Source organism: Loxodonta africana, chromosome 2 (assembly GCF_030014295.1).
Source record: "Loxodonta africana isolate mLoxAfr1 chromosome 2, mLoxAfr1.hap2, whole genome shotgun sequence".
NCBI lineage: Eukaryota > Metazoa > Chordata > Mammalia > Proboscidea > Elephantidae > Loxodonta > Loxodonta africana.
In genome coordinates this window covers 101,284,397-101,301,326 of record NC_087343.1, presented here as the reverse complement: position 1 = coordinate 101,301,326, position 16,930 = coordinate 101,284,397, and the positions used below count along the sequence as shown (strand labels likewise).

The 16,930-nt window shown below is 35.6% G+C and overlaps 1 protein-coding gene across 2 annotated transcripts in view; it reads left to right on the top strand.

Annotated features, from left to right (window-relative positions):
• Window positions 1–16,930, top strand: part of KIAA0825 (KIAA0825 ortholog) — a 446,146-nt gene that overhangs the window by 131,538 nt on the left and 297,678 nt on the right. For both annotated transcript variants that reach the window (XM_064274127.1, XM_023547725.2), the window contains exons 12-13: window positions 1,704–1,886; window positions 10,108–10,218. In XM_064274127.1, coding sequence (XP_064130197.1) covers window positions 1,704–1,886; window positions 10,108–10,218 — 294 coding nt within the window. The remainder of the gene's footprint in view (window positions 1–1,703; window positions 1,887–10,107; window positions 10,219–16,930) is intronic.

The window sequence follows — 16,930 nt, the reverse complement described above, 5'->3', positions numbered from 1 at the left end:
AGGCCGAAATATAGCGGAATTCTATGACTAGGCAATGGCTATTACCAAAATGCGATTATATTACAACCGTGATCTATATGAAGAGATATCTTTGGTTTTACATATATTACATCTGATGTGAATAAGACCTGTCTTTAGTATAAAAATATTTTTTGTAGATACATTTTAGAAGGAACTTATACACATCAGAGGCTTTTTTTAAAGGCAGTAGGAATCATTTCCTGATCACGTTCCCGTAAAACAAGCTGCAATTTGAAGGGCGTGTAGGTCCTGGTACGGTGTTTCATAAATATGGTATTTCACACAGGCTGTTTTGAATTACTGAACAAAGATTTTTTTTTTTTTTAAATTGAACTCTGAAGAATAAATGGAAAATTCCTTTTAGCGAAGAATATCTTCATTTTTTTCCTCGTGTAGAGTAAATCACTTTTGACTATGAAGTGGCAAGTCATTATGAGATATTTGTGAAATCAGATTTATTGCTAGCTCATGAAATAGATAGTATATTTGATTAATTAGCTTCACTACAGAGACTTTTAGTTTTTATTTTCTGGATGGTGGCAAAAAAAAAAAAATGCCATACAAAGCTAGAATTGTTTCTTCTAGTTTTTATAAGTAAAATACATATTTTCATATGAATGGTGAATCCTAAATCACTCTTGTTGTAGAAATCAGCTGTATTATCTGTGTGTATATACATATATCTTGGATTAGCAATTATTTAATCAGCAATTAGAGCAAATGGATACAAACTACAATTAAATAAAGGTGATTGATTACTGGTGCTTTTAGTCTTCCCATAGCCTCTGCTATCTGTATTGCAACTGTCACATAACTAAAGTCATATATGTGTGTGTGTGTGTGTGCATATATATAGTCTATATTATATATTACTAATATATACATTTATTATATATGTATAATAACTGAGGTCAAAATGTCATTTTAAAAGATCCTCAAACTTGTTTTACTTTTCACTTCAAAATTACCATCATCTATATCTTCTTCAGACCTGAATTAAATAAAAACAAGAAAAAATTAACTGAGGTTTGTACATATATAACAAAATCATATTTAAACAGATGTTTGGGTCACTGTTAAAACTCAAAGAAGATAGAAACAAAAAAATGAGTTTTTGAATAAGACAAATAATACAGCCTATTTTCCACAGAAGTAATTAACACTGAAAATTTTGGAACTATAGGTTTTTTGGTTTGTGCTTCTGGTATCATTTCTTCTCCTCTCCCACTTGCTAGGAGAACATGCCACCCAAGCTCGTGATTTTCTTTTGAGAGCTTACACTTGGTAAGGAGAATTGTTCTGCTAACAAATGTTTGCCTTCCATATATGTATGGATAATAGCTTTTTGTTTTGTTTTTTAATCTACCTTCTCTCTTGCTCAATGTAATTTCAGGGATAGACTTAGAGCTTTCTGAATATGTATACATATTTTAAAAAGCACTCCACACTTCACTATTATAGACCTCTCTATCCCTAAAGACAGTTCTACTATGGGCCACCCAACACCTGGAAACTCAGAAGCTGCCTTTGATGCTGTCTGTCTTTGATCTCTGAAGCTCTGCTATCTAACCAAATGATTTTATTCATACATATGCTTAATATGAGCAATATGGATGAAAGTGTATATACCAACCTGAAGATTATGTCTTTTAACATGCTGTTCTTCTTTTTCTTTCCAATAGACTTGATGTCACAACAATTTTAATATGCACTGAGAACATGTTATGGTCAGTCTGTACATCCGTACAGAAACTTTTGAATCCTCATGAATATATAGATAATAAAATTTTTAAAATTCACACTCATTGTAATAATCTGCTTACAACGTTAGTCATTTTGACTTCACCATTAACAGAATTATATAAGTAAGTATCAAATATATTTTCTATTTAGCTATTATGATATATAAAATTATGTGACTTAACAAAGTTATATTCAAACTAGTTATTGAATTGTGTGAAGTAGCAAGTAGGATTTTTTTGAAGTGCATTTTTAATATTGTGAATTGGGCCATCTTTATACAACTAACAGCAACCAAGAAGGTTTTCTTCCTTCTTAAAGTAACTTAGTCTTAAATGGTACATTCTATCTCTATTGGCCAATCTAATTCAGTTTATAAAGATTCTCTACAATCAGAATCGTCTTGAACTGTCCTATTTGAGTTGTTTAAATGATTACATCATTAGTTGGCTATCTCAGTCATTGCTTGATACTCTATGAAAAAGAAAATCATACCTGATTTTTTTTTTGTTTGTTTCTAAAAATACATTTTGGCTTTTAATTTTTATAAGGCAATTTACTCTAATAAAGAATAAACTTTAAAAAATGGTTTTAAGAGTCTTAATGACCCCACACTACCAGTTAATCTGCCAAAAATTCCCAGTTTTAATGTTAGACTTTCATGTCTGATCTAGTAATGTCAAATTACTAATAAACAGAAATAAGCAATTACATTGAAATATGTAGAAATATCTTACCTAGCTAAATAAATCTTAAAATTTTGAACTACCTTGGATTTCTGGTTAATTTGTTTCAAATTTGTAATGTTATAGAATAGGTAGGAATAGACCTTGTAATAAAATATGAATATAATTATATTTCAAACTTCCTTCAAAATTGTCCCTTTATTTTGAAAGACTACATAATTGTACATTCTTAGTTTGAGAGTAAAAATTTGAGATAATATTTTTACTTTTTAGGATAAATTAGGTAAAGTATTCCTTTCTTTAACATTTTAAGAAGGGTGGTATAAAAATCTTGATTTTGAGTAAATTTTGAGACTTTTGTGCCAGAAATTCTAAGAATAATTAACAACTTTGATTTCAATTTCCCTGTAATTTTCACCCACTCTTTAACTTTTAACAAACCGTTGTTTACAGATTGTTTCTTCTGGCAACCCTAAGTAGGGAACTAATTTTAGAAATGGAGGATTCTTTCAGAAAGAGGAAGAAACAGTAAGATAAATTGCCATAAGGTTGGGATTATATACATATTGGTTCATAATCATGAAAAGCCCAAGGTCTGAGGCCCATAATAAATCCTAGTAAACTAAACTAATTTACCATAGATGAAAAAATTGCTATGCTCTCAGTTCAATGGGTCATTTCATCTAAGAGGAAGGCCCTGTGAAAATTAGGAACAAAGCTGACCAATTTCATGGATTGGTCATGGTGAGCAATATCGAATTTCATGGTTTGTCACAGATGAATAGAAAAATTTCAACCCCCAATGCATTTATAAAACAAATAAATTATTATTGATTGCATATTGTAATAATAATAACATACGTTCATTACTGTTAACCTATGGTGTTTTGATACAAATTTTTAACAACTATGCAAGTACTCAAATCTCTGTGATTTGTGCGTTTGATATTGCACTGTAACCTCATTCAACACATTTAAATTGCTAATTTCAACCAGGATCACTGAACATTTTACACCAAGCACTGCCTCTGGGTTTTTTGTAATATAAAGTATAGACAGTTGTATTGCTTTGAAGCATCAACAAAAGTCTAGATACACTTTCTTCTCTAACATTTCTCAGTTCATAAAAAATTTCACAATTTTTATCCACTTGGATGATTTAAATTTTATGATTGTTTTCCTCAAATATTAATGTAATCTTTGAAATATATTTTGCTTTGTATTAACAAAGGGAAAGCCACAGGGCAATGCCAACTAGGTAGAACATTGTGTGCAAGAACCCTACTGATACATTTCTCTTCCTTTCAAAGCCAGGATTTAAAGTTCTCATATTATTAGTATTTTAGGAAAAAGCATATATTTATCTCACATTAAAAAATTATACCATGTGCTTTGAGGAACTGGTGGAAAAGTAACAGTCAGATGTTGATAGTATTGAATTTTTATGTGCTTAACCTGACATTTGTCTTTGTCACTCTATGTGATATGCCATTTTAGAAGGTGACTGCTTTTATTTCATGTAGCTCTGGCAGGTAAACTGAATATATTTTCCTTCCTGAGTTGAGTGTAGGACCACTAAACCCCAGGGTAGGAACACATGATTTTAAGTTATTTTCCAGAAGAATAAAACCTGTTTGCAAAATTGTGTGCTCTTTTTTAACTCTCCTTTGTAGATTTCTGTTAGAATGTTGTAAAAGAAGCACTTTAGGTTTGTCCTCCAGGGAAACAGCCCTGCTGACACATAAAATATTCACCATGTATTTTCCAAAGTGTCGTTCTTTCAGAAAGGCAGTTAAACTACACTGTCAGCAGCGCACCCACATTCCCATGCACACACACACACGCATGCCTACACAGTGGTTTCGTGTGTGGCATTTTGCTTGCATAGCATATTAATTCTAGTTTTGTATGGTATGTTAAAATGTAATTCATAGAATTTCAGGTAAATGCAATTTAGTCAAAAATGAATCTTTGACTAGCATGGTCCATATACCCCGTTATCAAGCCACTGCTTGATTGTGTCCCTCTCGAGATTGCTTTTCACAGATGGCCCCAAGTTCACCCTCCTTCCCACTAATCAGGGTCTGATGGTACCTTATTCTTTTTTTTCACCATATATGTTTACTATGTACCTACTACAGACCAGAAACCCTGGTGGTGTAGAGGTTAAGAGCTACAGCTGTTAACCAAAAGGTTGGTAATTCGAATCCACCAGGTGCTCTTTGGAGACTCTATGGGGCACTTCTGCTATGTCCTGTAGAGTCGGTCTCTATGATTCAGAATCGACTGGGTGGCAACGAGTCTGGTTTTTGGTTTTTCCTACAGACCAGATATTGTGCCAGTGATATAATGATCCTCAGCATTTTCTTACCTTAAAGAGTTATTTTCATCATAGGACGTCATCCAGGAGCAGGGGAAGTATGGGAAACTATATCTGACAGCAAGTGTCTTACTTCTGTTTCTCTCACTTAATGACATTTAGGCAGTTACTTGTAGCAGTGACCTAGAGCAGTGACCTATGACTCTGTCTGAAATGAAGTACATTGCATTTGGTTATCTTTACATATTCATAGTTACCTGTGATTTTAGGGCCATCTGAAGGCTCACATGTCTTTTCCCAAGCATTCCAACCCTGTCTCAATAGTTCAGTTTCAAACAAATTCTACTTTTTCTGAGGTTACGATTTTGATTGGTATTTTTATTTACTGAGCACTTCCAGTGGCTCAGGCACCACTGGACATGGATGATACAAGAAGTCTGACGTGGCCCCTCCATTGTCTTTGAAGATAGAATCTTGGCTGCCTCAATTCTGTTGTGGAGATTTATTCCATTAGCGTCTATATAAGACACAATTCTCCTGGGAGGGCAGCCAAAAGCAGGGTGGCACAAGAGAAGCATAAAACCCAGCTGTTGTTTTTTTAAACTTCTTATCAGTTGTTCTCACTTTTGATGTGCATCAAATTTATTTCTTCCTAGCAGCGGGCTACAGAAGCCCAAGAAGCCAATCACTTTTGTTAAGAAACAAAGGAAAGAGGGCAGCATAATTATGGATCAGAGAACCAAAAGAAAATAAAGCTGGGGTGGGGTGCTGAAGTGGGGTTGTCTGGTCACTTGGGGCAGTATGATGTTGTGAGAGGGATGGGGCACACGCTAATGGATGCCAGAGGATTGGTAGAGGCAAGAAATTATCCCAAACTCACTGTTTTCCTCTTAAGCAAAGCCACCTCTAAAGTCTGCTAATTTGGGAATGTGAAGAAAATGTATTCTGTTTCTACCTATAGACAATTATTTATTTTGAAAGGAGTGTTTAAATTTACTATATCCAAATTCCTTTATAACTTGTGGAAAATATCATTTCTGGCTCATATTATTGTAGCTTACTCTCCACTATGAATTATTTAGATCATCTCCTCTTTTAAGTGTATACCAAAACATCATTAGAGGTTATCTAATAGCTAGTTCATAATTCCATTCCCCCATTGAGGCTTGTGGGCCAATTTTCACCCTGTTATACTCTCCAGAATAATGAAACTAATTTGGGATCTTGCTGTGGAATTAAATGCTCATAAAGATCCCACCCCCTCTGAGACCATAAGCATCTGCCATAACATTGCTTATAGCCAAATAACCTTACTGTTACCAGTATGACGGAGAAAATACCAGAAGGGTAAAACAGCTTAAACACTGGTAGAAATGTTCTGGCAAGAACTGTGTTGCCAGTGGTTTGTAGTCTAAGAAATTGTGGCGCCAAATAACCATTCCATTATTATTAGACCCTCTTTATTTATTTATTTATTTATTTATTTATTTATTTATTTATTTATTCTTCTACTCTTGAGGACAAAATTAACTAGGTAACTGATTAGAAAAATAAATAAATAAATAAAATTAACTAGGTAACTGATTAGCGGTATTAGGAATTGCATGTCACTTTTGAGATAGTCATATACTTTCTTAAGAACTATATGGGATGGTTGTTATGATATGGATGATACCCTACACATGTTGAGCCCTTCTTGTATACTAGGCACTTTGATAAGTCCTGTATATGCAGTCTCACTTAATGCTCACGCTGACCTTGTGAGGTCACTCGTATTGTTATCCCCATTGTACAAATGAGAAAACCAACCCTAAATCAATTGATAGACATTGCTCTGGCTCTGGAGCTCCTGTATTTGTCCATATCCTGCTTCCAACTAATCCTCAGTGACCCTACCCTTGGGGAAGGGGACAGACAACAAAAAGTGAATGGGAGGTAGAGTTAAGTCTTATGAAAAACACACACACAAAGCAAAATAAGGGCCTAGAGAGAGATGGGGTAGTGAGAAAGGATGTGTTTTAATTAGGGTGGACAGGGAAGACATATTAGAGAAGGTTTTGAGGTAGAAGAATCTATGGGAGCTAGCTGAACATGACAGAGACGGGTATTGTAGGCAAAGCATTCATTGTTAAAGAAATGAGATGGCCTCCAGATAACTGGACAAATGGGGATTTATGCAAAGGGCTCCAAGAGGTAGGTGGAAAAGCAGCCATACCCTATGATACTATGTATCCTTCTCCACATCCTCCAGTCCCTCCTGCTCTCTCATCAAGTCCCGCATTTCTCCTACCCCATCCTTTCCCCCCAGTCTGTCACTTCCTGTGATATTGCCTTTCTTTTCAGACCCCTTGGTGCATCTGTTCTGTCACTTCCTACCAGTCTCCCTTTTCACAATTCCATTTTTTGTCCAATCTCAGGGTAACTCCCTCAACCCTCCTCCTCCACTTTCGTCAAACCGCCTGACCTTGCCCCATCTTACTATTTGTTAGCAGATGGACTTGCCCCTGTTCTTTTCTGAGAAAATTCAGACCATTAGGCATGCACTGTAACTTCTCATCTCCAAGTCTAGTAATTATCTTGATCCCTACTCACCCCCCGCATCCCTTGATTGGTCTCTGATCAGAGCGTGTCTTTTTTTTTCCCAATCAAAGTAAACCTTTTCACTTGAGCTCTCAGTCACCTCCTATGCCAGGACCTCAGTTTTTTTGATATTCTATCTTCTAGCTCCTTCTACTAACGCTCTCCTTTATCAAAAATAATCCCCCTTTAATATTATGTTTCCTTCCTTAAAACATAGTTTGCATTTGTTGTCTCCACTTCTTCACCTACCAGTCACTCAGTGCATTGCAATTCGGTTTCTGCCGTCATCATCTAAACAAACAATATGCACAAAGTCATTAATACACACCTAATTGTTAACTCCAATGGATTCTTTTTGTCCTCAGTTCACTCAACCTCTTTGCAACTTTTAACTGTTGGCATTTTCTCTTCCCTTAGGTTCTCTAACATCACTTTCTCTGGTTCTCTGCCTACTTCTCTGATTATGCCTTCTTGGCTTCCCCTGAGAGTTTCTTTTTCTCTGCTCAACATTTACATGTTGGTATGTTCTATAGTCCTTTCCTTATTTATGTTCTATAGTGCTTTCCTTGGCCATCTTCTCATATTACACTCTTTCTATGGGTGATTTCATCCATTCTCATGGCTTCACAATCATGCTGATGACTTCCGCATCAAAACCTTCAACCCGGATATGTCTCACAAATGCTAGTTCTATAAAAATTCCTGTTGAGTGGCTATTTCTGTATGTACTGCCCCTTACTATATCCAAAAGTGACAAACCCAGGAGTCATTCTAGGCTTCTCCCTTTTCCTTAACTCTATGACTCACTGTCTTCTCTGCCTTGGTTTAGACCCTCAGTATTTTCTGTCTGATCTACTGCAACAGCATCTTAATTATCTCCCTTCCTCCAGCCTTGATTTTCATCCAATTTACTCTCCTCACTATTGTTCAAGTGATTTTTCTAAAATATAAAACTGCCAGTGTCACCCCTATGCTATAAGCTGTTCAGCAATTCTCCACTGCTAGTGCAAAGTCCAGACTCCTTAGAAAAGCATATAAGGTATCCTAGCTTCTGCCTACCTCTCTAGCTCACACAGTGGAATGCTCGGGATGGAATAAGGCTGACTGCCTTAGTTAGCTAGCGGTGCTGTAACATAAATACTACAAGGGGTGGAGGCTGAATGTGCAAATCAGGGTCTTCATAATCAGTAGCCCCGGGGTTTCCTTGGTTCTTGTTGATCCTCACACAGGCATGTATCTTCCCCAGTATGTGCTTGTCTCTGTGTCTAATCTGCTCTTCTTATAATTCAGAAGTGATTAAGTTTAGGATACACCCTATATTTGTATGGTCTCATTAACATAACAAAGAAAACCCTATTTACAAACAGGATTATATCCATGGTATAACAGTTAGGATTCCAAGGCATTTTCTTTTTTGAGGGGGGATGGAGTGGGGGACACAATTCAACCCATAACGCTGACTTTAAAGCTTACTCATGGAATTTTGTTCTCATCTGAAATTTAGTGAGGGAAAAATTATTTTGAAGGAGAAGATGATATAGCAAAAGTCTAAAAAAGATCCAAGTTTATGTAATTAGGAAATGTTCTACTCAGCAAGACAACCACGGGAGAGAAGGGTCACATTTGGAAAATACGACATAAGAAGCAGGATGTGGATGAGTTTTCAAAATGGAAATTCTGTTCTACATATTTTTTAGCATCCAAAGACAATCATTGTAAAGAGAGAGAGTGACACTTCAAACAGTTCCATTTCTAAAATATTCCCAGCGGTCATTCTTAACTCTATGTAGGCAAATATAAACCCATTGCTGTTGAGTCGATTCCTACTCATAGCAACCCTATGGGACAGAGTAGAACTGCCCCTTAGAATTTCCAAGGGGTGCCTGGTGGATTTGGAACTGCTGACCTTTTGTTTAGCAGCTGTAATACTTAATCACTACGCCACCAGGATTTCCGGGCAAATATAAACCAAACCAAAACCAAACTCATGTGGTCGAGTTGATTCCAACTCATAGTGACCCGATATCGGGTCACTATGAGGCAAATATAAGTCCCCTGTTATTATCAAATTGTTACTGACCAAGCTATGTACTAAAGATTTTGTGTAAAAAAAAAAAAAAAAACTTTTTGTACTACCTAAAGATTCGTAGTTGAATTTGGGCCAACCTAGAAAAATATTCTAATCTCTTCTCCAAAGATAGTTGTATGCCAGATATTCTGTCCAAATTGTTCTAATTTCGAAGTCATAGTCACGTATTTTACAATTAAGTTCATCTTTACAAGCCCTCTGTAGGCCCTTAGGTGCATACAAAATTAATTATAATCCTTGTTAATTGTTTAGTATTTAGAAATAATTTTAAAGATTAAAAAGAGGTAACTTTATGCTAAAACTTTTTATATTAATGAAACAAACATGACAAAATATTGGCATTTACTGGATGCAGGCTGAGGAGAAGGGCATATGTATGTTCCTTGTACTATCTTTTTTTTTTTTTTGTACTAATCTTTATGCATTTTATCATTGACAAAGATCATAATACAAGATTTTTAAAAATTAAATGATAATGGCATTGGTATACCTTTCCCAAGAGCAAAGATTGTTCTATAGAAGCATACAGAAATTCTAATTTTCCACTCATGGTTACTCATGGGTGTACTGACTTTTCCACCTGTTCTGAGTCACCTGGTAACTCAAGACCAAATGGTCATCATAATTAACGTTTCTTGTTTATTCTGAAAGAATTGTTTGTATTTCCTTAGGACATTTCAGCATGGCATAGATGATTCTGCTTCAGATTCCTTGAAGTCTTTTTTAAACCAGCCATTATATTGGTTTTCTGGCATAGCACATTTCTGCCCTTCTTTTCTCAGGTGAGTACCTCTAACTGCCTTAATATCTACAACGCTATGACTCCTTTTAAAGTTGAATAGAAACTTTTGTCCATGGACATAAATGGATCTTTCAAAACAAAACTCATAGCTTTCACAGTGTTGTTGTAAGGCAGGTAAGTAAAGAGTATTTTTTTTCTTCCTTTTTTTAGCTCGAGCATCCAAAGCACAGGCCTCATAATCGTCCTACTAACTTGTGTTTTAGTGATACGATGATAAAATGTGAATTCCTGAAAGTTAGCCCAATTTTAGCTAATTGCCCATTAACTCTTTAACCCTTCCTTCTTGGTTTATGACTGGGGATTTGACAGTTCTCCAGCTAACTTTTAAACATAGAGTGCAAAACTGGATAATTCATGTAGCTAACTAGAGCCTTAGGGAGAATTTGAGAGAGGAGTAACTTTTGAATATCATCCTTCACTTTTCTTATTTAATTAACAGCATTTAAAAATAAGAAAAATCACTTAAAGTATGAAATGTACTTCCAGAGTAATTCAATGACATTTTGTGGCATTATGTAGAATGTCAGTTTAATTCTTTGCTGAATATATCATTGGAAAGTACCTTTCCTTTAGTATCTGAGAATAAAAATATCACGTATAGCTGAAGGAGAAATTGTTAATTCCCATACATTTTTGATTCATCTTGGTAATATACTATCAGTGATTTCACCACCTGAGTTGACTGACTTTATCTCTGTCTTTGAGGAACAAGAGCCCTACCCATGAATAGAGGGTGAGTTATTCAACCACTTGTGAAAACCTCATACACAAAAATCTCTACAGACACAAGAATCATATACTGCTTGCCCATATAGGTACTGGGGAATCCAAGAGTATTGAGACATAGACCCTACCTTTAAAGACCTCAGTGTATTGTTGTTACACACAAGACCACCTCGATACCATGTCATCTTGTTTATTAATATACTTTCTATTATATCATCAGCAATTACTACAAAATATCTCAATAATTGTATCACAGTGTGAATTAAGTAAACAACCTGTGTCATTTTGATGCATTCCTAAGCTTCAATATATATTTGTTCTTCATGTCATGATCACATTTACCTTTTCTGTTCTCATTACCTGCTTTTACTTTGTATCCTCAACATAGCTGAGTGCTTTATATGTATTATCTCTTTTAAACTTCACACCAGTTCTGTGAGCTAAGTAGTCATGTCCTTCTTTTATGGAGTGTAAAGCAATGCATTGGTAGCAACTATCCAAAGAGAACAAAGGTCAAGCTCTGAATCCAGGTTTGTCCAAGTCCAGAGCTCAACCTCTTTAACAACCACACCTTCACTTTCCAAAGGGAAAGCAGATCAGAGTGATGGTAACAAGTGTGCATGAAAAGTCCTTTTCCTGCACAAATAAAAATTGTTGGCTATTCATTATGTAAAATCTCTTTTTATCATTCAACTGTGCAGGGTCTTTGAGAAACTAATATATTTTTAGTTTGCTGGTTTCCCAAACTTGCTGAATAAAAGAACCCTTAGTTTTTAGGGGGTAAACAGTTATTGGAAGGTGGGACACAGTTGGGAAGTGCTAAATTATGCCGTGATACCACACATAGAGTGTAAAAAACATATGCATAGAAAAAAAAGTTTGAAATTATATATAATATGGGGGGCTCTAGAGGTTATCTCTGGGTAGTAGGATTACAAGTGATTTTCATCTGTATTGTTTTCTATATTTTCTATAATAAATGCAATTTTACTTTATTAAGATAAAAACAAAATTTTGAAAAACAAGAAAAAAAACCCATTTTCTTCTTTTGCTCTTTTGTTCACACGGCTTATCCTCTAACCTCTATACAGATAATTTCTAGCTTGGTGTATCTAACTCTGAGCACTTAGCTTTACCGTAATGTTACATGTCCAAGTGCCCATACTTTTGCTACTGGAAACCCAGTATGATATATACTCAACCGATCCTTCCTTTCCCTCTTCCTTTGTCCTCTACCCATGGACTCTTTTCTATTAAGAGTGTCATCATTCCTAAACACTTCCAGGATCGAATCTTTTTTTTTTTTAATTGTGATAATTATATATATTTCACAAACATTTTCCATTTCAATGTTTTTTACATGTACAATTCAGTGACATTAATTATGTTCACCAAGTTGTTCAACTATTACCACTATTCCAGGATATAGTCTTGATTATGGTTGCTATGTTGAGCTGCTTCTTCACCAATTCCTAGTCTATTGTCATGTCCTATGTGGTGTAGTGGTTAAGTGCTACAGCTGCTAACCAAGAGGTCAGCAGTTCAAATCCACCAGGCACTCCTTAGAAACTCTATGGGGCAGTTCTACTCTGTCCTATAGGGTTGCTATGAGTTGGAATTGACTCGACAGCAGTGGGTTTTTCTTTTACTGATTCTTCTTTCCAATCTATTTTAGATCAACACTTTCTCTTCAGCCAGTTGTAAGAACCTTAGTGCATTTTACTATTACTTAACATATTAAAAATACTGTTTCCATCATGTCGTTCTCCTGCTCAGGATCCTATGGTATCTTGAATTCTAATTCCTCTGCTTTACCCATACTGTCTATCCTGGCTTCTTTCCTGGTGGTCACACAGTTTTCTCTGCTCCAGCCAAGTTAGTGTCCTCACTTCTGTTTAAGACACAGTTATTCCATGCTTTCACTTATTGTTTATTCTCAGCTCCAGGACTTTACGTAGCTCCCTCTCCTGGAATGCCCCTTCTTTGTTCTCTTCTTTGCCTTTTGAAATTCTCCTCACAAGCTACAATGTGAGACCCAGCACAATGAATGCATACTTCCTAACAATTGTTCCCTAATAGGCCCATACAATCTGCTTAGAAAGATATGATTCACCTGATTTATGATCCAACATGTTCAAAACCCAACCTATTGCTGTTCAGTCAATTCCAACTCATAACAACCCAATAGGACAAAGTAGCACTGCCCCATAGGTTTTCCAAGGAGTGGCTGGTTAATTTGAACTGCCGACCCTTTGGTTGGTAGTCATAGATCTTAACCACTGTGCTACCAGGGCCCCCAACATGCTCAAAGCGGTGGTATGATCTTAAGGACTCAGGTCAGGAACTGAAAGTAATTTCAAAATAACTTATTTGCATTTCTCAAACATTGGAATGGAGATTTAAAACACTATAATATGACCTTGAAAATTTCTACCTTCCCATTCATTTTCCTCACACATGTAAGTTCCTTCTGTGTATCTTTCACCCCAATTTATCCTCCAAAACTCCATCCCGCATCCTAGCAACTAAATGAACTGATTAGGGAAATACATGTGTCGAATGATGCCGAACTAAAAATATTAGGCTTGCCTTTCTGGAAAGGGGGAGGCTAACTGGAGAGGTAACAAATACTTTAAATTAAGAAGGATCTCAGTAATTTATTTATTTGTTTAATTCGTTTATACCTGTACATTGTTTCAGGAAGGATTTAAATCAGCTTTTGGCACTATTAAATATATTGAGATAATTAACTAAAAATGCTGAAAAAGAAGAGAAAGAACAAGGAAGAAGGCATGAAATGAAGACCTAAAATAAGATTAAAGAATGCTTGAACAGCTGTATAGACCATAAATTTGTCTGTAGACTTACTTGAGAAAACTATGAAGTATATAAATGGGTAAAAACACAATTTTTCATGTTCTTCTAGAACCTCTGCAATAGAGTTTAGAAGAGTTTGCTCTAGGAAAAGTAAATATATTTTCAAAGCAATAAGTAAAATGTACTATGTATAGGCTAACGATGTGAGTTGATCTTAAAAAGGCAATTGCTTTCATACTAGAAATGAAGGAATGTGGAGAATATATCATCTCGAGGTTAATACTATGACACTATTCTACTCTTTGATATAAATGTTTAAGAAAGAATACTATATTGGCCAATTATTTTATGTTGCATTGTAATGATCTTTATTATTTTCCAAACTTTCATCTTCTTGGGTTCTTTAAATCTTTTCAAATATTTTCAGGTCTTCTTTAGCTAAGCAGATCTTAACTGCACACTGAACCCAAGTGGCATAATCAGTGTGAGTAAACAGTCCATTCATTTTACAGTGCTCACTTACTTTTATTATGACAAGATGTTTTGATTTGTGGCCAGCCCATTCTGAGCTACAGATCTTTCTTTCTATTATGCTTTCTTTCTATTACGCTTTCACTCTATTCCTGCTTTGGATTTATATAGTTTATTCTTCTCCCTAAATGTATTAAACTACCTTCGGCTTAATTACATTATATGCTACATGGGTCTTTCTTTTTATCCAGTTTACCAAGGTGCATTCCTCTTCCTTCCCTCACCATTAACACCTAGCACAATGCCTTACATAGGGAAAGTTTTTAAAAATGCATCATTGAAGGAATGAATGAATGGTAAGTTTTGTCTGAGTTGTAAAGCTCTGGCATGGGAGCACAGTCTTATTGAGGAGGTGACTTCTAGTATTGTTAGGAAAGAACATCTGGGGAGGAGAACAAAAAGGGTTTTGGTCTCTCAACTGCTGCTGACAAGCTGCTCCACAGGGCTGAGGAAAAGAACTTAGAGAGCTTTGACTCTGATGAAGTGCCAAACTTTGACATGGAGCCAACAGCCAGGGAAGTAATGAGAGCCTTTTAACACTAAAGCTCTTAAGTGGCTGTTGGATGGACAAGCAGCTGGATTTTCAAGAGATTTCAGAGAGAAAGTCGCATGTCTGTGGAAGTGAAGTAGATACTTAATATACCTAAATATCTTAAGGTTTCTGTATTTCCACTTCTATTGTCGTTTAAAGGTATTAAATAAATAGTTAGTACTGAAATAGAGTAATAAAAAACTATAGGTTTTAACATTAGACAGACATGGTTTGTATACTTGTATAGTTTTGTAATTTGGGAAATTTAATTAACCTCTATGAACTTCAGTTTCCCCATGTATGAAACAGTTTATATTTGGATGAGGAAGGTGAGACATAAATATAATACAATCTTATTGACCTACTTGAAAACAACATGCAATACCATTGTCTACTTGGTCCATCCTGAAACACCTTCTTCCCTTAATATCTGAGGGAAGATATTAACTTTTCAGAAAGCATATATCGAAGGAATGAATGTCATTCATGACATGATAGAGTCATGAGGATTAAATGAGCTGAAGTGCCTACATGGCATCTATCACATGAGTGCTTACTAAACAGTCATTCTTGACTGCTGGGTTAGTTAGAACTATATGTTTCAGAAAGTAGCAGATTTTATCAATTACCTAAATGTGTTTGTATTTGTTTCCTAGGGCTACCAGACTACCACAAGTAGAGTGGCTTAAAACAACAGAAAGTTATTCTCTTACAGTTCTGGAGGCTAGAAATCTGAATTCAGGGTGTTGGCACAGCCATATCTCTCCGAAAAGTCTAGATGTAGATCCTAATTTATTCCACCTTCTGATAGTCCCAGGTGTTCCCTGGCTTGTCGTAACATAGCTCCAACCTCTGCCTTCATCTTCACGTAGCTGTCTTCCTTCTGTGTCTTTCATCACATGATATTCTCCTCACTGTGTGTCTCTTCTCCTCTTTTTTATAAGGACACCAGTCATATTGGATTAGGGCCCACCCTACTCTAGTATGACCTCATGCTAACTTAACTAATTACATCTGCAAATAGGCTATTTCCAAATAAGGTCACATTTACAGGTTATCAGAGTTTAAGGCTTCAGTATATTTTCTTAGGGAATACAATTCAGCCCATAAGAGTGTTAAGAAGACTTACTACAAGTGTGATAAAGTGGAAAGAATATTGAACTGTTTTCTCATGAGTCCTTGCTCTTATCAGAAGTATGGTGCCAGGGAAGACCATTCTTGAGTGGAGCATTCTATAAGCTTTCTGTAACAGAGTATTCTCTGGTAGACAGGAAGCAATAATAGTCTAAGGCTCCGGAGTGATTATTTTTGTTCATCAAAAGGTATGGCTGAGTGATGCAGCGGTTCCCAGTGTCTCACTGACTTGGGTGCTAGAATAGCACATCAGAGAAAGCTCAAAACCAATGGCTAAAATATAATATTATTTTTAAAATAAAATTATATATTAAAAAAAATGAGATATGCTAACTTGTTTAACATTAAAGTGTGGAGCTAGGACCATGAGTTTTAGGTACTAATGCTATTGGGTAGTTTGGGGGAAATAGAATTATCCCAAGTGAAAAAGATTAATTTGCTAAAATCAAGAGCTGAGTGCTGGTCCTCATAGGTTAAAAGTCTACCTTCTAAGTTGTACACCAGGTAGTATAGACACAACCAACCCTGAAAAGATGAGACTGTTTAATCTTAGTTTCTATCAACTTTACTGGGCAAGTTATTAAAAATCAAGGGAAATCCTATATATCAATGTGCCTGTGAACTGTGTCTGATTTCTATTTATTGAATCATCTTTAAATACAAAGACTGTGGTGACCTGGCTGTACCTATTATTGAGAGTAAGATATATGCAAACATTTAAAATGCTGTAACTACATATAATTTTACATACTTTTGGTTAAGTGGTAAGGAAAATATTTTGGGTTTTTTTTCTCCTCAACTTTCTTTCTTAGGTACTAAAGTTGTTTTCCTGGAGAAAGATCACAAAATTTTGTTAAATATGTGTCTTTACTTCTTACTGTAGAAATATCTTGAAGGATCAGTTTTGGAAAGCCAACTGCGGTAGAGAATATGAGGACTTCTGCTCTGCTTT